Source organism: Pseudopipra pipra, chromosome 1 (genome assembly GCF_036250125.1).
Source record: "Pseudopipra pipra isolate bDixPip1 chromosome 1, bDixPip1.hap1, whole genome shotgun sequence".
NCBI classification, from domain to species: domain Eukaryota; kingdom Metazoa; phylum Chordata; class Aves; order Passeriformes; family Pipridae; genus Pseudopipra; species Pseudopipra pipra.
In genome coordinates, this window is record NC_087549.1 from 35,461,637 (window position 1) to 35,487,127 (window position 25,491).

The 25,491-nt window shown below is 39.6% G+C and overlaps 1 protein-coding gene and 1 non-coding gene across 6 annotated transcripts; both read right to left on the reverse strand.

Moving 5' to 3' along the window:
• Positions 1-364: 364 nt before the first annotated feature.
• On the reverse strand, positions 365-24,723 carry MTFR1 (mitochondrial fission regulator 1). 5 transcript variants are annotated; one of them, XM_064651843.1, is made up of 8 exons: positions 24,634-24,723; positions 18,134-18,276; positions 14,805-14,903; positions 9,409-9,527; positions 6,060-6,292; positions 3,945-4,197; positions 3,604-3,772; positions 365-1,998 (listed from the first exon to the last, which is right to left on the reverse strand). In XM_064651843.1, the coding sequence occupies exons 2-8, from the start codon at positions 18,197-18,199 to the stop codon at positions 1,939-1,941; spliced, it is 999 nt and encodes a 332-aa protein (XP_064507913.1). In that variant the 5' UTR covers positions 18,200-18,276; positions 24,634-24,723; the 3' UTR covers positions 365-1,938. The 5 variants fall into 5 exon arrangements, with proteins under 5 accessions (XP_064507913.1, XP_064507924.1, XP_064507945.1 ...); XM_064651854.1 differs by having other exon boundaries at positions 24,660-24,681; XM_064651875.1 differs by lacking the exon at positions 24,634-24,723 and adding an exon at positions 24,504-24,599.
• On the reverse strand, positions 12,256-12,328 carry TRNAV-AAC (transfer RNA valine (anticodon AAC)). The gene has a single exon. It is a non-coding gene; the product is annotated as a tRNA-Val (tRNA).
• Positions 24,724-25,491: the final 768 nt, after the last annotated feature.

Here is a 25,491-nt window from a genome sequence, read left to right on the forward strand (position 1 = left end):
GTTTAACAGATCATGTGATATCCTGAATTTTACATGTTAATTGGACTGCCAGGGGAACCCAGTGTAACAGGGGATGGTTAAACAAGTACCTTCCTGCTATGTTTGTGGTGAGGCATAAACTTCTCACTGGTTCCTCATACACTTTTTTTTTCTGTCGTTTAATCTGAATGTAACTAGGTTAACAGTGTGGGGCTTTTCTAGACTAACTGTCATTCCTGGTGCACAGCAAGGTAAGCAGACCAGTCCTGGAGGAGATGGAAGTAGGTTGTCACTACATTGATTTACAGTCATTGTAACAGAATGTAAACTATACTTTACTGTGGCTGCTATCATTTGTAGAGTACCACAAATCAAATATGCCATGTTTATTTTAACTGCTTTTAATTTTATATAGTGGCAATGGAGCATAAAATACAAAAGTTTAAAACACCTTTTTGGAAGTTAATTTTGGTTTTAAGTCATTTAAAAGAACTCAAGGATTGAATGGCCTGTCAGTAAGACTGATGGCAGAGCATTTTGGAAGGAAGTTACGTTGTGTACATATTAACAGCATTTCAAGTTCCACCCCAGAAAACCCCCTCCTCCACTGTACAGCCTACATTCCAGTTATAAGCAGCAAAGCTTCATCTCCAGTAACCTCATCATTCAGTTCTCTTTATTAAACAGTGCTGCTTTTGTCTTTTCCTAGAAAACAGAAGCTTCTAGAGGCAGTTGTACTTGTCCCAGGAGCCAGGATCAACTTAGAGCAGGCTCAGCTTTTTCTACTCCCATCTATGGTCAGAGCAAAGCTTGGCTTCATTTCACAACATAGCTAAGCTGTAGCTCTGAGCTCCTGAACAGCTTTTTTGTATGTTTAGCTTGAGCCTTTTCTACATCTGTGGCTGGAGCCATGAGCTGAGGTGGTTGGTGCAGGTCTGGCAGCAAATAACTGCTGTGGGGAAGCCTCAGAAGGGCTTTCCTTGGAAAGCAGGTTATGTGCAATGGCTTATCCCATGTCTTCCCAGCAAACAGGACCATGAGCGTGCGTGCAGGTCCCAGCTGCCAGAAATTTATCCAAGGACCCAAAACAGCTGGGCAGAAAGGTGTCCACAAACATCCCTCAGAGCAGCAGAGGTGAACAATGTACTTGCAGCACCCCACAGTACTTTGTACCTTTATTTTCTTACCTCCACTGTTTCTCCTCTAATCAACACATATTCTCTTACTATTTTACTCTGCTGCTATCTACTGGCTGTTTCATATTCACTGGACTACCTGTTCACAGAGGCTCCCACAGCACGATTTACTCCCTTGTCCTGCACTCTTTATAATGGCCACAGGACGATGTAAGCAGGTTTTACTCTCTTAGCCTTGCAAGCTCATTTGAAACAAACAACCCTGCACAAAAATGTGCTACTACTTAAAATTTATCTGAACTTTGCAGCAGATTCAATTTTTTCCTTTGTTTCACTAAGAAGCAAAGTGCCTCCAGGTTTTCTTTGGGCTAAAATTTTGCTTAAGTTAAATTTAAAAGAAAGGCTTCAACATGAAAATTTCAATATCAAATTACACATTGTAGTGCAAGTTACAGGTAGAGCTCAAATAACTGATATTAACTTAAGGGTGTATCACCATCATCATTAACATGTACACAGATTTTTAAGATGGTCAGTTATGCATAAAGAATGCTGTATCTATAACTTAGTGTTAATAAACTAAATCCACCATGTAAGTCTGAGTGGAAAGCCAGGCTTGACTGCAAAATTAATACCTGAGTATAATGGTCCAATTTATTCCCCTTGACAAATCACACACAGCCACGTTTAGTGCCTCACTTCTACTTCACATTGAGTCTTTCTGTGCTGTAAGAAAGAGACCACTCAGTACTAGTGCTATTTGCAACATAAAATATTTCTGAGAAAGGAGCTCAACAGTCTTTCGCGTAGTGATCTGAATTCACTAGGATTTTTCAATTAAAGTCTTCATTTTTCCTGTGGACTTCAGCATGTGTGGCCCAAACTGAAAAGGAAACCAGAAACATGTTCAGATTGCTTTCAATAGAAACCTTGCTGAACTACAGTCCATCCAAGTTGTAAGTAAAAGCAGAACTTGGGCAGAGATAATTTCCTCTATCATCCTGCTCCTCTGCCCGTGGATTTCACAAAGTAAAGGAAAACTTGTGTCAGCAGTTGACTGAAATTGCTCAGATGAGGCAGCTAATGACCTGCTGGAGCAGCTCTGACTAGCGACAGCTCACTCTGCCACAGCAAGAAAAGAAGACAGATGCAGTTATCTTTACAAGTTGACAACCAACTGCTCTAGCACCAGTTTTACAGTATTTCTTTCTTACTCTACTTTGCCTTTTTGTGCAAGTCCTTTTCAGAATGACCACAGAAAGATATCATACAAGTTTGATCTAAGAAAGAAGGTACATACTGGTAAGTAACTGATGTACAGATTTTATTACCTCATTAAAGGTAATAAATGCTCTATCATCTAACAAAACCCTGCAATTTCCTTAGCTCTTGTGGACTTGACCCTTAATCTCAAAATGTGGACTGTAAATTTTGAAACTAGAAAGTCATAAAAAACCTCTGTCTAAATAAACATTGCCAACTTCTTTTCTTTAAAGCCCCAGAGATGCTGGGGAAAGAAGTGATTAACTCTAGGGAATATCTGGCCTTTTAGTTGTGAAGAATAGCCTGAACATTACAGAAATACACCTTTAAAGGCCAAAACCAGAGGGCAAGTAAGTCAACATCAATTAGCAGAAGTACTCAAAAGTCCTGAGATTTGTGGCTTGGGAATGTTATTTTCCTTAAAACTCATTTCAGAGGTGATCCAGCTTTTGGAGTTTTATCTGCGTTTTTTCAAATGTATAAAGGGTTCCATAGCACAAGGCTTCAAATATTGCTTACAAACAAAACTGATCTATACCAGCTTGTTTTTTAAGTAAGTAAGTGTACATTGCTATAAACTTATATCTTGAACATTCACTGCTTAAAAACCTCTTCAGTTTCAAATCCATCTGAAATAGAAGTCATTAACTGGTGCCATGATGTGGATTTTAAATACAGTTTCACTTTAACATTCTCACACTATTAAGAAACTGCTCTTATTTACTCAGCATTTCCAATTATTAGAAGAAACTCCCTATACCAAGATCCTGCAGGCATTATGAACAATTTTCTTTCTGCATTCCTAGGAATAGTGACATGGTTCAGGATCTTGCTTCAAAGTTTCACCTCCACTGTCTGAATAGTTAAGGTTGGTGGTAGTAACAGGCAAACACAGTTCATATTTGATTCCAGTAGGAGCCCTTAGCAATGGAGTTTTCAGAATATCACATGCTTGTGGCAACAGAAAACACTTTTGTTTAAAAAATAAAAATGACAAAACTGTAACAGGACTTTTTAAACCTAGGGCCAAGACAGCACACAGTCCTAAGATTTGAAACTAAAAACACAGGACTGCCACAACTCCTGGCATATCAGCAGTACTTCACAGGGTTTTGTGGATTGGGATGCTAACTTGTGGGTAACTGCATGTGCTGGCAGAAAGATATACTTCTGTTTTCACAACTATAATTTAATCCAAGCACGTGTTCAGAATCACAGTACTCACCAGCACTACCTCAGTCTGTGTCTTTGTTTCAGTCTTTGGAATCACTTTTTCTATTTCACTTTGGCTGTCATTTCGGTATCGATGAGCAAATTTCTTTTTGAGAGCTTCTGCTATTAATGCTGCAGGATCTGCAGGGTCAGCCACTTTAGGTTTTGTACCTTCTGAGGATCTAGAGAAGAAAATGAGAAGCATTAACACAGTCCAAAACTTAACCACTTGTGAATGCTTTTGCTTTCTGTTTGTCAGATGTTCCATCAGCAACTGTCTCACCTTGAGGTAGTTCCAAGTCATAAATCATTAATGCAAATGTTAGTATATTGATACTTATTTACATTTATTACCTTTTCACCGAGCGTAGTTTCACACTGTTCATGTCTTTGAGGATTTCTAGCATGTTTGGTACTTCAGGCTTCTTTGGCCCGTTTTCCATCACACTCTGGCCAGAGTTCGTTTTTTTGTTTTTCCTCTCTTTAATGAGATCAATGGCAGACTTGCTCTGCTGCAGACCCGAGGGAGGGGGTGGTGGCAGAGGAGGAGGTGGCGGTGGTGGAGGTGCAACAGGGACAGCAGCTGGAGCAAGTGGACTTGACCCAACTACAAACGAAACGAGTGTTACACGTCAGTTTACTTGGAACTCCCCTTTACATGTCACAAATGCCCAGGTAAGAACATCACTGTAATAACTTCAATTGCCTCCCCTCTGCCACCTTTAGATTGTCACGTAACTTCTTAATTCTTAAACCACCTAAGCTGAAAAGCCACATAAAAATCCTTCTGGAAGAGTGAGAAACGCCCTTTAGATTTCCAGTTCAAATTCTAGGGGCATTCACGTCTACTGCAGTGGGATGAATGTCACGACATCTTTTAGTAATCACAGAATCACAGAATATTCTGAGTTGGAAGGGGCCCACAAGGATCATCGAGTCCCACTCTTAAGTTAAGGGCCCACACAGGCATCAAACCTTGGCATTATTAGCCCGTGCTCTAACCAACTGAGCTTATCTCAGGGTCATGTTCTAATGTTACCAGTATTTCACTTTCTTGTAAGAGGCAGGAAGTCACAATCTGCCAAATGTGAGCAATGTTTCTTCCTACTTACCATCACAAATATGAAATTACCATAAAAGATTTTTAAACATAAATTTCAGAGTTCAAACAGTGCCCAAGTTGAACCTCATACCAGCTCTCCGAGGTTAAGGATTTTTACCTAATCATCTCATCTGGCTGAAGATTGAGATTCTCACAATGATCTTGATTTCAAGTTTCCTGTACAGTTTAGGTAATAAATGAAGGAACCTCTGCTCAAATGCACGTTTAAACAAATCACGAAAACCATATCAAATCAGAGTTTTGAAGCTTGGGTTATAAAGTGTGTAAAGCTATGTATACAGGTAATACAGAGGAGTCTATTCTGTGCTGGCAAAGACACAGCGTCATTACCACGTTCTACCAGAAGAGGGAGGTAAAGATGATAAAATCAAATAAAAATTTACCTTCCCTAATAAACAGAGGCAAAGGGAAAAAAATAAAAATAAATTATTAGTTATTTCACACACCCCTGTTCCCCCCCCACAATTAAAATCCAAGAGTGAAACTATGTGATCCTTAAAACTATTTCATAGTTTTGAATATAAGCAGGTCAAGAAAAATAAAGAAACTACTATCAGTTCACAGACAAAAGCTAAACAAGAGCATCTGAAGAATCAGAATATGATTTTATACACAAATAAAACTGTACTTGCTAAGTGACTTCAGGAAGGAGTTAAAACCAAATGCCTGTCATCTGCAGTTGACAAGGGCCATCTCCCACTAATCTTAGAAGACTTAAAACTGGAAAGCAGTCAGAGGTGAGGGAAAGAGGAGAAAGAGATTCAGGAAAAGAATTATTCTGTTTACTGCCAGAAATGATGCACCACTTCTGGTTCCATATGGACAATGTGTCTGATCCCAGAGATGATTCCAGTAAACACTTAATTGCCTTTTCTGTTCCTTGTTACGTACATTACATATTCCAAAAGTATAATTAGTATCTTGTATGAATACTTAATGATATCAGAGAGCTTATTTCATGACTGAATGGAAAGACTTCAGTGCTAGTAATTAAGTTACATTCTTTTAGTTTGGTTTAAGCCATCATGTTTATCATGAGCTTTGCTCTGAAAGCTGTTTAATACTACTTCTCTCATTCACAGATTCAGAACTCTGGCAGACTTACACACAGACATGAAGACTTTTGGAATACTGGAAAATACAGAAAATCTGTCAGGTCACTTGTCTTCAAGACCTGTTTTGTATCCTTTGGTTAGTGTGCCACGTCTGTCTACCAAACTAACAAAAACAATATGGAGAAGTGCTCAGTGTTGCAGTATCTTACAAAAATGAATTAGCACAGTATTAATTATAAAAGGGACAAATCCATTAACTAATTTTTGCTAAAAGTACAGCAAATTTAATACCTGCTGTCAAGTTCTGCTGTTCTTGCAAGGTTACAATTTTGGCTATTTGTGCTCTTAAAGTGGCCAGTTCATTTTCTAGAGCACTGATCTTCTGCAGCGCTTCTTCATTTGCCATCACTGCGCTCCTGGGCACTGGTTCTTCTTCCGGTGGGTTTTGTAAGGACACTTGTCTACATGGAGGCCTCCTGGAATGATGTGGTTCCCCTGAGGCTGTTTGTGACCAAACTTCTGATCTGTAACAAAAATATCACAAGCTATTTTAAAGGCTTTGTAGTAGATAAAAGCTAAAGCAACGTTACCTACAAACCAGGAATACAAACTGAAGACCTGACTTCAAAAATCTCTTTATGTAAATCACTTCCACCAACACCTTATGTAGCTTAAGGTAAATAAGAGCTTCTCATCCTTTCTGTTTGCATCACTACCTGTATTTCTTCTCTTCCCCAGGCCAGCTTTTTGTAGAATCCTTCATTTCAGAAGAAAAAAGGAATACATTCCCTCTCACCCCAATCTATTTCTCTATTTCATACCTATTGTATATTTTATTGGAATTAAGATCTTTTTTTTGCCCTCAAATGCCACCATTTTCCCCCATGGGCTGCAAACAGTCACTTGTTGATTCACTTGAAGTAGGAAGAGTTTATTAGTTTCACAGAGTATTTTTTGTACTTTTTTACTTCTGAGGGGACAATCCCCAAGTCTAGCAATGTTGGAAATGTGGAGTATGTGAAACAGCTTAGTGATGCAGAGGCTGCTTATCAGTAGATGGGCAAGGGTCATGTATCCAGTTTCCTAACGTAATAATTAGAACTACAGAGAAAAAAAAGTCTTACAGTTTTAAAGAGTCCGTGACATTCCTTCCTCTTCTCACAAGAAAATGCAACGTTGCTGCCTTCCTTTATTACCCACCCAAGCTCAAGCCATGTTAAACACTGAGGCATTATGGAAAAACTGCTCAGGTAAGTTGCATAAGCCCTTACAAAGACACCAACATTGTTAAATGGTTTATCTCAATATCTGAGTAACCTGATTGAGTTGAAGATGTCCCTGCTCATTGCAGGGGGCTTGCACTAGATGGCTTTTAAAGGTACCTTCCAATACAAACTATTAATGGTACTATAAGTAGAACTGATAGGGATTGATGACAACAAATTATCATAAACATTAAAACTGCAAAATATGACCACATTACTTGGTGGTCATACCTCAATCCTCCTTAACTTCAATCTCAAAACTTCTCAAGTGTGTCAGGATTCCATTGTTTATTCAAACATGAGAGTAAGAACAGGGGCTGGTGATAGGACTTTTTGAAATGTGTAGAGAGGCTCCAGATCAATACAGCCCAAGTGCCCCATCACTTTGGATGCATGGATTAAGCTGCTGTGGATGCTCATCACGTTAAATCTGCAGTTGTGCTACACCTAAAGCAAGAGCCAAGATTTAAGGCTAGAATGAACTCTCACCTCAAACCAGGAGTAGATACAGATTAGAGTCTTCCATGACACTGACAGAAAACATCAGCACAACTTGCAGAAATTTGTTCAAGGAAAATTGAATGTTATCAAGGATGATAAAATTTAGGTGTTGTTACCTAGACAGGAATAGAAACTAAAGCTGAGAACAGGATACTTCCTACAGCAGCCACCTCCCTGCTCTCCCTAAGGTGGAAGGAGCCAGTGGTCACTTCACTCTTTATTACTGCTCTGAGCAGAAAATACCCTTTGTTTTTTAGCTATTCTGCTCCTTTAAAGTTTCTAGAAGGCAGGTTTAAGTGTTTTAAGGAAATGTCTTGATTGGAACCTAACACTGTGGAAAAATATTATGCCTGAGTTGTCATTACTGCTCTGATTAGGAGTAGGGGAAAAATGATTCGTCATTGAGTTGCTTCCTCTATAAAACTGCATTCACAGAAGAAAAACGATGTCTGCAAGACTGTTTACTGAATTATACCATGAATAAATATTTAACAGTAACACCTATGTGATCTTGTCGAAACAGAATTTCAAAAGCCTGGAAAACACCTAATGCATACTAGCTCCACTAGTGATACTGTGCACAGACATAATAAACAGGGCACATTGAAATACTCCTATTTGCTAAGTAATTCACTTACATGCTCCATTATAAGCTGTTTGCCTTAAGGTCACTATATATCTGCAGGATTATTTTAGTCCCATCCCACATCCATCTGTCCCCCTTCCCTGCTTCCCAGGCAGACGTTTCAGCAAATATGCAAGTCCTACATCTTTTGTAATAGGTTCTTTGAAGCACCAAAGAGCTATTCTCCCTGTTGTCTCCATTAAACATAATAACTTTACAGTTCAATCCTTAAACAAAATGTTTCTGTGCAAACAAAAGTAGTATTGGGCAGTTAATTTCCTTTGTATCAAATAGACTTCACAAATAGTGTTTCCCAAACAAGTGTTGATTTCTGTGACTCCCCTCTGAGTTTGTGAAATTAATGTGGGCAGTGCCAGAACGTTTGTTATGCAAAGCTTCACTGTAACAAGTCATGTTGGAGGGCATCTAAGTCATTACTTACCTATATCATGCTTTCAAATTAAGAACAGTATCCTCCAGTAATCTCTGAAGCCAACAATCTCTGCCCTTCTCTGGGAGGTTAGTTTATTTAAAACAAAAAGCTCCTCTGCACTACAGAACTGTACCTCTGTTCCAGGCTAATCTGAGCAGCAATTTGAATAGGATGAAATAGAGAACTTCATCCCTTCAGCCAACCCGTTTCATGCAGTGACAGTGCTGTGTAGAACCCTTGGTCCAACACAACAGTACCTATCCAACCATTCTGGACACATGTGCTCACATGCTTCCCTGCCAGTTTTCGTTATGAGGATTAGAGATGAAACACCAACCACAATTTTTCAATTGTACTTAACAGACTGCAGAGACTTAACTAGAAAGGTGAAAAAAAATGTGGATTGTCAAAATGACCATTGCTGCTAATGAGGAAGCTGTGCAGTACTGCCCTGGATCTCAGAACTGGAAAACCAGTGTTAGCAATTGTCATACCACAGCAGACATCTTTGTGGGGACAAGGATGCTTGAAGCTACTGCATGGAACTCTTTGCAATACATAAATAAATAAAACCCACAGTCTTCCTTGTATAAAGCCAATGTCCCGTATCTTTTCAAACCAGTCCTTCTTTCACAATCCTGTTAGTCTAATTTCTACTGTTTCTTTTCAAGACCCTACCTCTGGCTCTTCCCTCTCTCTTCTCCCAGCATTCAAGGGCCCTCAGTTAACTGCAATGCACAACAGCTTCTCATCGGAGAGAAGCGAGGTTTCTTCCTCTCAGTTCAGGATTTCAGAGAGAAGATCTGAGAAACATACCTGAGCCTTGTAAAGACTTCTCCTTCTTCTTCAGCAACCCAGCCCACATCTGCAAAGGAGGCCACTGCATCTTCTCTAAGTTGAGCAGGACGGTTTCCTTCCGTGACACGAGAAATAAGCTAAATTTTAAAGATAAGATTGAAGGCCTTAGAGTCAACATTCCCAGCCCATGCCACAGTTATTTTATCCAACACTTCTACTGAGGCTACATGTCACTATTAACACATACACGCACAAACACATCTGTAGCCTTAGCGCACTTATTACTGTCCTGGGCTTTGTCCAGAACCATTTCACTGACTTCGAACTATTCAATCTAGTCTGCTGAATGCCTTACAGAGGTTCATGAACTATCACATGAACTACTGAACACTAAAAATCCAAGACAAATTGGTACCTTAAAGACAAACAAACATCAGCATTCTCACACAGTTTGCTATATTAACTCAAATAGTATGTTTTAAAATTACATTCATGACCAGTCATTAAAAAAGACACTAAGGCTACCAGTACTTCTTAAGTCTTTTGCTCTGATTTATTATTATTTTGAAAGTGAAATTTTGTTGAAGCTTCCCTTTCCTACAGCTTCCAGAATTTCTGTACAAGAAGTATGTACATTGCACAGGAAAAGCAAGCAAATGAACAAACGCCAAAACCAGGCAAAAAAGCCATTTCTACTGCTCAGTAATCACAAAGACTGAGTGAGAGGTAGGATGCAATCATAACATTATACACTATTTGCTAACAATCCTATTTACAACATGCCAAACAAACTGACCATTTTCCAGCATGGTTCTGGCCATTAGCTTTACAGCTGTTTGAAGCCAAAGGTGAGCAAGGCTCCAGAGACTGGAACCTTTCTTAGACTTCCAGCTAAGTGACATAAACTGAGGTTTGAAAAATTGCTCAGACCATCAGTACCTGCTCCATAGCCACAACTCAACAAAATGGTTTCAAATCTATTTTGAAATTCTGCTTCCCTGGGTTAGATGAGGGCATGTGTACACAGTCACTGGACTCCTGAGCAGCCTGGGCTCAGTATCTCAGCTGATAAAAGCTACTGAACCAATTTTCAGTAATTTCTTCTGCTCAGTCTGTCACCTTGAGTTACCTATCTCCAACACAACCACGTCCCCTCTTTTCTTGTATTATACAGAATCACAGAATTGTTAGGGTTGGAAAAGCCCTCTAAGATCATCAAGCCCAACTGTTAACCCAACACTACACACAAATCCACAGCCAAATCTGCACCAGTTGTTGCAGCTGTTCAAGTGCTGCCTATGGTTAACAGTGGCCAAGAGCTGGGAATACTGACAGAGGCAGTGGTAGTAGGTATCAGTCTGTGAAGGCAGCTTGGATCCAGCCCATTAGCACTTAGGTCAATTTTCAAGGCAAATCCTCTCTGTAAGGGCAAACTACTATGTAGAAGCAACTATTAAATGTTGGCATTAATCTGAATTTGTAGCAGACCCATCACAGTAGGACTGCAGTCTGGATGCAGTGAAACCATTTCTCAAGAACATCCACACATACTTTAGTTGTAGCCTAAAGACACAAGTCCCAGGAAGAAAGAAGTTGTGGAACTGGGGCTGTTTTTTCCCCAGGAGTTGTTACAAACAGCTTTAGAAATTGAGATTAGTCATCTTCACCTCACACTCTCACAACTTGTATGTGAGCCTTTATCACAGCTCCCAGGAGTGTGTATTGGCACCATCAGATCATTTGGAAACAACAGGGTTTTTTCCAGGTAGCATCAGCACAGATGGTAATATGTTTATCACATTAACAGTTGTGCCTAATACCATTACAGTCTGCCTCTCTTTGAAACAGTCTAGAGAATACTATATTGCATGTTAGGATTTTTGCTGTTTGATGTGTCCTTGGCTTTTTTCTTTTTAAAAATAAATAGAAATTTTCATGACTGCAGCATTTGTATTAATGTTAATGGCAATTTAAAAAATCTGTAATACATCAGCCACTTCTTGCAGGTGATACAGATTTTCCTGACAGTAATGGCCACATGAGGAACTATTACCATTCGAAGACTGAAGCCAAATTTAAATAAAGGCACTACACATACTTGAATCAAATATAATTTTATAAATCAACAGTAAGGAAATACATTTATCACTGCCAGATTTCCTGAATTGTGAGATAAATAACTTCTAATTCAACATTTAGGAGCAACCCTTCTGTTATATTATGATACAAGTTTCTTCTTACTTTTTTATTCATATTTATATGTAAGCAGAATATGCTTGTTACCCCATATACAGATGTTTCTTTCCTCAATCCCTAAAGACAACAAACCCTTCCACAGCAGTAGATTTTGAATTTAAGTTAATGCAAGATTTTTACTTTCATTTAAAGGTTAAAAGCCAACATCCATCTCTTAAAAACCATCACCTGCCTGTAAACAACTCTGTGACTACCCTATTCCTCCAGTCAGTTCCAGCTGAAGAAAACTCTGTCGACTGCTCTGCCAGCACCTGATATGGAGAACAGAGCGTTGAAAATAGTCCCAGTTCTACTGGATGGCAGGAACTGAAAGAATCAGTAAAGTAGGCTGCTTTTCTTTCTCTGCAATCTACATACTTGCTTCCCCCACTTCGTCCTGCACAGGCTTTTTTTGCCGATTGCAGTGTGCTGATTTTTTTGCCGACTGAACGCTGCACACACAGACACACAGACACACAGGGCTGGGGGTTTCAGACTCAGCCCGAATGTCTGAACATTACACACACTGAACTGTTTTGACTGTCACGGAATCACAGGATATCTTGAGCTGGAACGGATGCATAAAGAATCATTGAGTCCAACTCCCCGAGAAAGAGTCAGCCTCGCCAGTGTTTCCGCCCGGTTTCGAACCGGGGACCTTTCGCGTGTTAGGCGAACGTGATAACCACTACACTACGGAAACGCTGCTTGGGGACGTGTCAGGGCAGGATCCCCACGTTTTGTTTGCTCCAGAAAGTGCAAAGTAGAACAAATACTTTTATGCTTCTAAGGACAGAATAAAACTCTCTAGTTTCAAATTAATAATACAGTTATGTATTAGACATTTGGAAATACTTCTTCAAGTAAGATGAACTTGCTATGATTTTTCAAATTAGCCCAGTAAATTCAGATGTTTGCTACGTGCACACCAATTCCTTAGGAGACTTTACTGAGTTATCAGGTATCCATCAGACAGACAGGAGAAGTGTGGGACTAAAACAGAGATACTGTAGCTGAAGGATACTATCTTCAGAGACGCTCCTGTAGGTTTGGTTGAATCTACCTAGGTTATACTGTTAAGTTTATTTTTCCTAAAGACTACAGATAAATCTAAAAAATATGACATACAAAAGAACTGTATCAACCATTTAGAGTAGCAAGGTAAGCTCTGCTGCCTCTTACTGAATACTTAAGCAGCATTTACCAATTAATTTAAATGTTTACTGTGGCAAGATCCATAGAGACAGACAGAACAGTCAGCAGACCCCAAACATCAAAATGTTAAGCTACCATTCTTTTTTGTCCAGACCAGCCGAACAAACGCACACAAGAAGATAAGTATGAACATTCCAGAGATATTCATTCAGTATCTTTCATCCATTTATCATAAAGAAAACGAGGACTTGAGGACAGTTTGCTGCTCTGGGGTTAGAAACAGCGATTACATACATGCACCCTGAGATGAGGCAAGTAAGATTTGATTTGTTTTTTCAAATAAAGTGACTTACAGCAAGGTTCAGTGCATGGTCCTTTCATAAAATAGCTAAAGCTGGCAAGAAAGAAAGAGGAAGAGACAGCTATAGGAAAGCATCAGTTGCAACAGCATGAAAACGATCAAGATCAGGATTGAACTTCACTACAGAATCTTAATGCTGAGATAAAGACACAAAAAACAGATGTTAGCATCACGGTTACATGTTCAACAGTTTATATATTAAAATAGTTTAATGTCTCCATAAACCATATAACTTTTAATGTGTTTCAAGGCTCAAATTTTGAAATTCCTTTTTCTAACTAAATCAACTCTGACAACTGTACTTCTATTTTTAAGATCCTTTCCTTTCATCTAATAGAAGGTGAATGCTTAGACTTAGTGTGCATGCAAAGCTGACTGAATGTCTCTTTAAGAGGTAAAAAAGGCAAATGTTATATTTAACAGAATTCAGACCAAAACATTTATACGTATTTATTCATTTGTTTGTTTAAACACTAAAAATATTCAGGAACAGCTTCATCAGATATATCTTACTGTTCTTTGCTACATTAACCAGAAATGTCTTCTTTTATGTACCATATTAAGAGAAGGTAGTATTTGGCAAACTGTCTGCAAATGAGCATGATCTTCCCTTGTATAGCCTTTACAGTACAGCAAATCAGACACATTATAGGAGGACTTCACTTCCTTCCAAATCCAAGGCACAGGCAGCCCTATTGCTGGCAAAACTACTACTACTGCTACTTCAAAAGTTTAAATGCAGCACACCATTTGTTCTCCTTCTCACTTGCACGAATTCCCATCCCCCCCCCCTTATTTTTTAAGTTTCACCAAACCACTATAAATGTGAGACAGCTGCCCCTCCACCCCCCTGTTTCTCAATGTACTTATTTATGAGAGGCAAAATGGCTTTTACTATGACACCAACAAGGCTTCTATGGTCATCTTAACTATCTAGTTTTGCTACTGTAATTTCAAGCCTAAATATTGCTCTTACATTTCATTTAGGACAAAGAAATTAATTTAAACACTGAAAAATTAGCTGTGTGGAAATTAATTCATCTTAGTGTGGTAGATGATTCCCTCCATTCGTCTTTATGCTTCCTGCCCTTGCTCAGCCCATGAAACATTCCTCCCAACTTGAGTTTCAAGTACTAAATTTTTCCAATTCTATACCCACCCCTACCCCCCTAATACAAACACAGAGTTGAAGAAATCATGTGTAAGAGCTTCCACTTTCCCATCTGTTCCTGAAAGACTCATTATAAAAAGCATGGGTTTTCTCTTCCTTGAGTTTTTTACCCTTGCTCTTTACTCTCCCCTTTCACCTACACAGCCTTGTATTTTAAACAAAAGCAAACAGAGTACTCATGTTATCTTGTTACTAATGTCTTATTTTCTGATAAAGTTGTTCATTTTCCCAAATATCGTTAACACTGTTCATCTTTACATGCCTCTTAAGCCTAGCTTGTAAATACTGTTTATAGAAATAAGTTTCAAAAAATTTTCTCTTTTATGAATGTTTTTTTTTCAATTCAGTTGAACTGGAAGCAGGAAGAACTGAAGTAGGCTAATTCTCCTATGTCTAGTTTATCATATTCTGCTTTTACAAACCTTCTAGTCAGGAGCAAATACCTTTATCAGTATAGTGAAACACATATTCTAAACTGTTGAGGACACCTACCTGAAACTGAACTCTTGGACACTGTATAAGAGAGAGGTTAGTACCAATTTTTCTTACAATACTTCGAGATGAACCATAAGGCTTGCTTGACCAAAGCACCTGGATGGGGAAGAAAAAAGAAGCCAGCTGTTAGGGAATGGATTTTTATATCATATTGTAATAGTTCTCCCTTATCCTTCAATACTAAGCTTGTGCTAACTGTATTTAGTTATTCCTTTCATGCTAGAACGAAATACAATGTATATACACTGAAATCTGTATCAGTGAACTCCTTACATCCTATACCTGATACAAGATTTCTTCATGTCATTACAATATAGCTATGGCTACTTAAGGTCAAGACAGCCTTTGCATTAAGCAATAAATCAGGTAACACAAAAGGATTCAAGAGTTGGAAGCATCTTCAAAAACATAATTTGTTGATTTTCAAGACAACAAAGAACCTACATCAGGTCAGACAGCTCTTTTTATGGGATTTCAAGAAAAGACACTCAATCATCGAAAACTCCATAAAGTTATGTAATTCTACATGTCCCAAAATATCTCTTTTCTTTTTTAATTAAGAGCTGTTCTAAAACAAGAATAGTGTCTACCAGTCTTAATAGAAATAACTAAACTATAAGAAACATGGAAGTGTAACTGTGAAATTAAAGAGCAAAAAAAGTAAAAAGGGTAAAATAAAATGAAATTTTTGTAAGAAAGAAACTTTGTCCTAAAAAACCCCACCCAAACATTCACCTATAGAAAACTACCCATGGCACCTCAACAGACCTAGCTTCATCAGAACTGTTTCCACTGCAGTTTAGATTTCCTCCACATTGTTTCAACGGGGATTAAATTTGCTTTCTTTTGTTGTATTTAATGTTTGCTCTATTATTTACCATAATTGCAGAAAATGAAATAAAATGGGACTTTAATCCTAGGAGAATACTACAAAATGAACCAGAATAAAAGCAAAAAGCACCAGAAAGAAGTATGAAAGATTTCACCACAGGGAAAGGCAACAAAAACAACGCAAAGAAGAAAAACAATAATGAGAAAACTCTAACACAGGGTACATTGTTAGTAAACAATTAGAACACTGTATGGTAATTTAAAAACTTGACCAGTGTTTACTTATGGCTGTAAATATGAATTTACCACTGAGACATTTTAAAGGCTCATAGCTTCAAGCAAACTCAACATCCTGTTACAAGGTTGCCTGACAACAAACACTTAGATAAAGTCCAGACTATTAATACTGAAACAACCCTCATCTGGCACAGGAGTATTGCCTGTATTGCACTGTAGTACAGCTGTGGGAGTTACTCAACACACAGCTAAACTATACACAGCAGATATGCTAAGCAAGAATCACTAGTCTTAGATGTTGAAGGTTCTATTAAAAAGAAAACTTTATGCTTCCTGGTATTTATTCCCAGATTATCTCAGAAACTTTACACAAACATTTTGCCTATTTGTAAACAAGTATCTTTCCTTCCTCTAGCTTTAAGAGAATGTAAAAATGTTGACAAAATAAATGTGCACTGCACACATGCTATGCTATATCCTCACATCAGGGCTACAACTTTGCCATGAATCCACTCAGATCTATTTTTTTTCAGTCTATGAAACATACATTCTGTTGCTTGATACTCTGCTAAGTTTGAACACAAATGTTTCAATGCAGAGTATTGATTCTGTACTTTGGTTGCCCCAACAAAGACCTCAGGTTTGTGACTATCACATGATTGTTTGTTTGTGCCTGAGCAAACAGCAGGTAGATCAGTAGCCTTCAAGAAAAAGTCACTGACAAACAGTACCACAGTAATACAACTGATTCTGGTGTCTGAAGCAGAAGTGTTGGAGATACACTCAAAGTGATGTGGCATTGGAAAAAATAATACCAGTCAAGGGAAGGCTTAATTAATTACAGAAGTATTTCCACAACAGCAAGAGAGCCCAGACTACATGCTGCCTTACCAACATAAGTGCAGTGCATTTTAAACAAGTGGCAAAACTTGTTCAGAGATTGCTCAGACCACAGATAAGATGTTGACTAGCACCCAGATACTCAAAAAATATTCGGTGCCCAAATGCCCTCAGGGCTCTTCAACCACAGTGGCCTGGTGCACCAAAACTTTGAATGACCCAGTTTTGGTAATTCAAGATGTACCAAGACAATATTTTCATGCAAACTGTGCCACAAGGTATGCAAGTAAAGTCAGTGCACTGCTCAGCTCAGCTACACAGTCTCAGCACTGCTCTAACCAAGTTCACACAGCTTCTTGTTGACTTGAAGTACTGGCAGAGCAAGTCTGCAAAATATTACTTAGTCATACACTCTTATTGCATCAGTGTTTTGCTGCTGTCCAGAACAGCTGACATTTGGAAATGTAACTGCATTATCACAAGCTTGATATAAGTAGAGAATGGGGAGAAACAGACTAAAAACTCGCTCCTCTCCCTATTTAGGCTGAAATTGCTGAATTATGCAGCAACACCCATGGTAATGCTACATTTTCTTATACTTTGAATTTTCAAAGTTATATAAAAATCTCAGATCAAAGTTCAAATAAAATCCCAAAATACAGATTCTTGTTGGCAATTTTAATTTGGTATGTATAAACGTTTTGCTATCCACAGATTCCCAAGACTGATAAAAGGTTCTAGCACAATAATACAGAGTAAGCACTGCACATAGCTGTTAAGGATTTCCCCATTGTTAAAACATTAAAATATTTTAACAACTTACAGGGATTACTGCACTGAGGCCAACACTTGTACTCAAAACAGCTTCCTAAAGGTCCCAGCAACAAAGCACTTCATGTATAGCAGCTCTCTCTCTCTCTCTGCTGAGCATTCAAAGAAAACTACATACACTTTCCTCCAAGAGGACAGCTATGCATGCACATTCCTTTGTTCAGCCAGTGCAGAACACAGCTGTCTTGCTCTCATGTATTTTAACACTTTCAGACATAGGTAAATATAGCACAATTATAATCATCTCAGTTTCATGGGGCTTTTCATATCTCCAAGGTAAGAGCAAGAGACATTTTTTTTATCACTGAAAGTTCTCCTTCAGCTTCAAAACACACATGGAAGTCCAGCATGAAAAGCAGTGTTTACAAAGTAAACAGTTTGTTATTAGAGCTAGAAGGAACTGCATAGTTCTTTTAACACATACATTACTCAATACTTCAGTGTCCAAGTTGTAAACTTCATGATTTTTCAGCAATGCAGAATCAGTACTGAGTGTTCTGCTACAACTGACAAGCACAAACTAAAATACATGAAGTGCTTTCTATACCTGATTTTCTGAAAACATAAAGGAAGTTTGAAATACTTACTGATTCCATCTTCAATCCAACTTGTTCAAATGCCATCCTAATTAAGCGCTTAAGCCAGCAAATCATCTGGAACGGAAAAGGCCTTTCCAAACTTGGATTTAAGCCTTCCAAATCTACAGGGCTGCCGAGGTTCCATAGTAGTTCTGAAATGAGACACAAGAATTTTAGATGCATGTTGTGGAACATACACAGAAGTAAACTGCTACATGTATTCCTAAAAAAACAAGCTTTAGAAACAGTGAAAACGAGACACATTAGATGACACCAATTCCTCGTACTGGAAAGCAAAGGCATTCAGAAGGCATTTATTTACTCAATACAGGCAACAAAGACTTTTTAGAAGGGTCATTTTTATGGAATCCTAGAATGGTCTGTGTTGGAAGGGACCTTAAAAATCATCTTTTTCCAACACTCCTGCAATGGGCAGGGACAACTTCCACTAGACCAGATGGCTCAGGGCCCTATCCAACCTGGCCTTGAACACTTCCAGGGATGGGGCATCCACAGCTTCTGTGGGCAACCTGTTCCAGTGCCTCACCACCCTCGCAGCGGTACGTATCTAATCCAAACCTGATCTCTTTCAGTTTAAAGCCCCTTGTCTTATCACTACATGCCCTTGTAAAAGTCCCTCTCCAGCTCTCTTGTAGCCCCTGGAAAGAAATCAAACCATTGTAAGGTTAACATTTAAAAAGTTGGGGAAATGATTGCTCACTTGAGCTTGGACAGATGATGGTGTTCGACAACTCCAAGGGAGCATCAAGCCCTATGGAACACCTGCAGGTGCAGATCAGCACTACCATTCAAGTGCCATACCATATCTAAAACTCATTTCTGTGCAGGAATTGACTGCAGAAAGCTGACCACCTCTCTTGATTCACATTCTCTGACAGCATTGTTGTTTATTCCTTTTTTTCTACAACTAAGGAGAGAAAGGAAACACGGAAAAATGACTAATGCAAGAAAATGACAGGAAATTCTGTAGTGTGGGAATTGAAAATATTCAAGCAGTTTATAAAGCTGGACACATTTCAAATTTCGTCTATTTATATACACTTCCATTCACTTAAATCAAGATGGTTTTATTGCTCCTTTAGTGAAAATAGTATAATTTTTCTTTAGCTGTGTTCAACACCAGTCATAACTTGGATGTCACTGAGAAGTGTATCCACCAAAACCAGAAAAGGAAGCCATAGGTTTAGGTTTACGTTTGTTTTGTGTATCAGGCTGGAAACAACACTCTGTTGAACCACCCTGAGCAACATATCTGTAGTATGAATAACATCATTGCTGAAGCCACTGAACCCAGACAGTGATGACTAAAGCAGTGTAACAGCGAGGAACCGGTACTCGGGAAGTTTGAAAGCCAGGAGATGGAAAACCGATGCTGTTTGAAACTGCCCACCAGCCCTACAGTTAAACCATCGCTGTTTCCATCACAAATGTTTTTTCAACAGTTTGTGGTTCCTTAGTAATAACCTACTTCTCGTGGAAACTTGGCAGAAACAATGCAATTCTACAGTTATCTTTTTTTAGGCAGGCTTAAAAAAAAAGTTGATATTAAGTGTCTCCTCTCCACAGATAATAAAATACATTTCCCAACAGAATTTTCTTTTGTTTCTGAATAAACTAGGAAGAAACTACTAATCTACACCACGAGATTAGAATGGAAATTGAAATTGTTATAAGAAAAACAATAGGGAAGAATAATAGGCTACCTATCAAACAGCCATGAATATAAGCTACAGTCATTCATCATAAATAAATAAGACAGGGACTTCTTTATGGAACTGTGGAGAAGTCTGTTAGGGAAGCATGACCATCTACTTGATCTATTATTCCTTTAGGCATCTGTTATTCTTCCCTTAGACAATCTACCTTATGGACTGTGTGGATCTTTGATCACATTGCACCTGCTGTGTTCTTAAAACAGGAAGAACACAACTCTTTCTATGTGCCCCACATTAAAAATGGCATCATATCTATATGGCACTGTAGACATGCAGTGACATAGAAGAGACAGGAATGCTCCTTTAAAAGGGGAAACCTGATCCAAAAGCATGATACATGTGAAACACTCCACCTCACTTCAAAGTCTAGACTTGTTGAACATGCAGTGTGGAAATCAAAGAGAAGAAAAACGGAAGCTGTGTCAAGACATTCAAACAAAAGAGAAGAAAAGGTAGAGTACTCCTGAGCAACTGCAAGGCAGGGCTGGCTGAGAAAGGCAAGTGAAAGGACTAAAAGGAATGACTGTATCCTGATACATTGCTCCTTCAACAGATAGCCAGGTTATTAGTTTAAAAATCCCCAGACAAAGTCAGAGGCAGGTGTTGTTTCAGGAAGTGAAGAAAAGGTATTATTTTGTTTCTGATCAACTGAGAAACCCCAGTCTTTAATAACAGAAACAATTCGGACAGAAGTAAAAAGAGAGTGTTAGAACTTCCTCTGAGAAAATAAGAGGAGGCTTAGAAAGTTTCCATGAATTTAAGAAATTTAAAGGCAAAGAGGTAAAGGACCAACACAAAAACTGACAAAACAACCCATTAAAGGCACAAACCAGATGTAGAAAAAGGTAGCATAATATGAGGATGACAGAATAGTATAAATAGAAAATAATAAGCTAAAAAAGGCTAAGGTACAAAATGAGTTCCAGCTTACAGACATAAAAGAAGTCCTACACATGTATTGGAAGTAAGAAACAAGAGATACAGCCACAACGTAACAAGTGAGGAAAGAAAGCAATGAGAGATATGGATAGTCAGTATATTCAGTGTTTTAATTTGAGGATGGTAGGAAAGACAGACAGATAGTGGAATGGTTTATAGATAGCTCTGAAAAGTTATAAACGTCCAGTATTTAGAGAATTTTACCTTGCAAAGTACAGAAAACAGCCAAAGCAATTTCTGAAATATTACTGAGGAATTTTAGAAACTTGTTCAATGAAATCCAAAAGATCCAGGAATAAAAGGAGCATGATGACACAAAGCATTGGAAATAGTCCAAAACACCTATCCTGCCCTAAAACATTAAGGTGACCTTTGATAATTCCAGGTTCCAAGACTTTGATGATCGAGCACAAAAGAGCATGCATTGAACAAAAGAACTAGTTCAGTAAAATGAATATTTATAGTTCACTTTATAAGTAATTTTTAACTCTGTAGCCTAAATACTTCAAGTACCTAAGACTGGGGTCATCAATGCCTTGCTGATGTGAATGACCTGCCTGCTTTTGCAGCAGAAAGTGACTGAAATCAGTCTGTAAGAGTGCAGAGTACCACCCAGTTCCTGAAATAGTTTCCTTAGTTTATGGTACTAAGGAAAACCACCATGTTTGAACAACCTCCAGCTAATCGGTTATCTAAAAGGAAAAGGCTTCTAAGTAAATCTTCTAAGTAAAATTATTAGTTCTACAGAATTATCCCCGGGGCAAACTTCCCACTCATTTCTTTCAGACTGTATTCAGACACCTTTCTTCACCAAACTTAGATATTTCATAATTGGTTTATGTGCCAAGAACGGACAGAGTTCATTCCAAAAGAAACTGCTGGACAGCAAGAATGAAAGTGTTAGCAAATTCTTCTCTCCTGCTCTGTATACATGCCAATTTCAGAAGCGGGAGTTAAATGTTAATGCTTTTAGTAATAATACCTCTTCTAAAATACTGACCCTTGTGGTATTTATCATCTGTTTTCTTGGTGCTACCTACACTAAAAACAGTAGAAGTTGAATTCCCCACCAAATTTCCACAACTCAATTACTACAATAAAGAGCCCTGAGTAACAATAATATTGCTATAAAAATTGGTCCTTCTGCTCTGCCTCAGCAAAATTATTACAAGCATAAGCAGCAGTCACAGACAAGATTACCAAGAGATTCAAAGAACAACAGCACAAAGAATTACATTTCACTGCAGGAAGCACAAAGGGATTGGAATTTCATGGGTTCATTTAAATAAAACCCAAAAATTAGCAATGCTGAAGAACTTTCTTTCTGATATGGAAATATGCAGGAATTCCCTCATTTAGAAATTAAGAGGTCTACGTTTCCAAGTGTAGGGATTCTCATTTTAGCCTCCTTGAGCTCTCTTTTGCCCCCACTCTTCCCAATCACTTTTGCAGGTTTCATTCAATACTGTCATATCAAATATCAAGTCTACAAAGCTGAGAGATAATACCACTTTTAAATTACAAAATGTTCATTAAATAAATATAAAGGCTTTGGAGTCTGTACACATACATTCAGTAAATAAGAACATTCAGTACATAAGAACTTTCTAGTGAGTCCTACACATGAAAGATGAAAAGAAAGAGAAATCAAATGCAACTGCTTTTAAATTGAAACCCTTCCATGTATATTTTCCATATTTGTCCAAGTCCCTTTCAAAGCATAAGTTCTCACTCTTAAAAAGAAATATGATATTCATATTTTTCCTACTGAAGGAAGTTTCTTTCATTCACTTAATATCCACACAAAAATAAAAGAGAATGACTTAATGGGCTTGATGGAGCAGATCAGCTTTAACAAAGAATAAACACAGGCATGAAATCTGAAAAATTAAAGATCTAGTCTCTAAATTGAAAGGGTATAACATAAATAAGTACAAAATTTTCAAAGAAGCATGGGTTCAAAGGAATATCACCACCAAAAAAAAAAAATCAAACACAAAAAGATCAGGCTCCTCATTATTTCAGCAAGAACTAGGGCAAGCATATCTCCCCAGTCTTTTAGGCTGACACATGAACCAAGCTCATCTAATGAAATTATAACCATAAGGAAACATATTAAAAAAGTAACAAAGAAAGATAAAGCCAACAAAACATTATCACAGCAATAGCCAAAGGGGCAGGAGCAATCCTCTGACAAAGGACTAGATCCTTTCCCAAACTGACGCAGACCAGTTACAAGTTATTTAAGTATGTGTTTGTCAGAGGTCACACAGCCAAAAACAGAGGTCTAATTTTTGGTGTGGAAGCCACAAATAATGAAGCACCCAAGTACTTTCAGAAACACCTGTTTGGAAAGATATGCAGAGACAGACAAAAGTCAGTGAATACTGCAGAGACAATCAAGGGCTTATCTAAACTAGTACCAGTGTGAAATCTAAAGCAGGAACTGAAAATTACACATACTCGCAACAGAACTTGCTAAAGGTTTCTTGAAAACATAGCCCCATCACATATACCTGAGAGTGCAAAACTGTATTCATCACATCTCACTCATGTTAACCTATCTTGTCAACTAAGGACAGAGGAAAAAAAAAAATCCATGTTTCAGCACCATTTTAATCAAAAGCCTTTGCTCAGCAGAGATCATACCTGCACTGTGCACTGTGATACCACTGAGAGGTAAATGAAACCCTTCACCATGATGGTATTACCACCATGTGGTATTACATGATACAGACACAACCACACACCTACACTTCCCTGCCAGACGGACAGACCTCCCTGGTAATCGCTGTGAACACCATTCTGTCTGCCACAGCTTTGAGAAACACAACCATGCAAATCTTATTAACAAAAGGGTGTGTTTGTCTGAAAAAAAGGATTTTAAACACCCAATTTTCCCCCCGTAAATCTCTCTTTATAACAATGTTGAATTCCTACACACAGTAATCATATTTTAGCTAGTGACCCCTACGAAGCAAGTTATTTGGATTCAACAACTAACTAAAACTTCTAGAGATGATCTGCAGATAACTCAGCTGCCTTCTTTTTTCCTTATCAACTAGCTAAGAAGCAGTGGGGATCAGAAGACACAATTCCTTTTCATTTAGTCTTTGTAAGTCTTGCCTTCACAAGAGCTGCAGAGCCCTACAGCTGCCTGAGGACAGCATGTAAATAATGTTAATGAAGTCCCGCTGACGCTGTCAGGCACAGGTCAATGCACTACGGTTGATTTCAGCGTTCAAAATCTACTCACACTCAATATTTGGAATTTCAACAGCTTGATAAACAAAATGAAAACAAGCATCCAGCAAGTTACTTATTTATGACCACTGCAGAAGAACCTGAGCCCAGCAGCAGCATCACTAAAGGTGTACAAAGCAAGCAGCGTAAGTTTATGGAAAAGGGAAATAAAAGCACCAGACTCCCTCATTTTCTCTTTATACATCAAGTCTGTATTTTACAGCCTCCTTAAAAATCCTCCCTCAAACTTCCCCAGATTATCTTTTATTTACACTATTCCTTGTGACCTGTCACCCCTATCGCAGCAGTTCGCCTGTAGGCACGACCGCTTCGACCCCGGCGCCCCGAGCCGCTCCCACGGCCTGGCACCTGCCCTGCCCTGCCGGGACGAGTCCCGGGCGCCGCCACGCTCCCGGCGGGAGGCGGTATGGCCCTGCCTGCGGACAGCGGCCTGTACCTACCGCCAGCCGAGCGGCACCACTGCCGCAGCTCCCCTCTTCCCCCCTCCACACCGCCCCCCGCCCGGGACCGGCCGCGCCAAGAGGAGTTCCCATGGGAAGGGGAGCCCCGGGCCCCCCCGGCGCGCCTCACCCGCCACCGCCGCCGCGCCGCCTCACCGCTGCTCGCGCGGCCGGTCGCGAGCCGCCCCCGCCAGCCAATCCGCGGCCGATTCGGCGCCGCCCTGGCCAATCGCGGCCGCGCCCGTGCCCGCGGGAGGTGGGACTTGGCGCGCGCTGCGCCGTCAGGCGAAATACCCGGCAGGGGCGGGGGAGCGCGAGGTCACGTGACCGGGACCCATCCGATAGGGGCGGGGCTCTGGGAGCGTCACTGGAGGGAGGGTGTTCCTGGTCCTCCCATGGAGGGTCGGGGCTGACCTTGGTACTTTCTACACCTACCTGGGAGGAGGTTATAGCCACTTGGGGGTCGGTCTCTTTTGCCAGGCAACTAATAACAGGATGAGAGAACGTGGCCTCAAGCTGTGTCAGGAGAGGTTGAGTTTGGACACTAGGAGGAATTTCTTCACAGAGAGGATGATTAAACTTTGGAATGGGCTACCTGAGGAGGTGGAAAGAGTCACCGTCCCTGGAGGTGTTTGAGAAAAGACGGGATGTGGCACTCGGTGCCGTGGTCTAGTGACACGGTGGTGTTCGGTCATAGGTTGGACTCGGTGCTCTCAGAGGCCTTTTCCAAGCTAATTCATTCTGTGTTTCCGAGGCGGTGGGGAAGGGCAGCGGCCCTCCCTTGTCTCCACCGAGCCGGCGCTGCGGTGCGTGTTTGAGGGCTGTTCCCGGCTCCCCAGCGGGGGCCGAGGGCGCTGCCTGACGGGCTGCGGCATCGCCCGGGGCTCCGTGGGTGGTGTCGGCTGTGTCCCAGTAAAACCCGGTTGGAAGTACCGCTGGGAGTCGGAGGGCGCTGGGTGGGTTGCGGGTCAGAGGGGAGCTCGGGGTG

What these genes read in the sequence shown, in the direction of transcription:
- MTFR1 (XM_064651843.1), bottom strand. Translation starts at nt 18,199, where the DNA reads ATGATTTGCTGGCTTAAGCGCTTAATTAGGATGGCATTTGAACAAGTT. An exon ending in GAAGTCTTTACAAGGCTCAG is followed by an intron (nt 6,293 to 9,408) that starts GTATGTTTCTCA and finishes TTTTTGTTACAG; the next exon opens with ATCAGAAGTTTGGTCACAAA. An exon ending in ACAGCAGAACTTGACAGCAG is followed by an intron (nt 4,198 to 6,059) that starts GTATTAAATTTG and finishes TTTCGTTTGTAG; the next exon opens with TTGGGTCAAGTCCACTTGCT.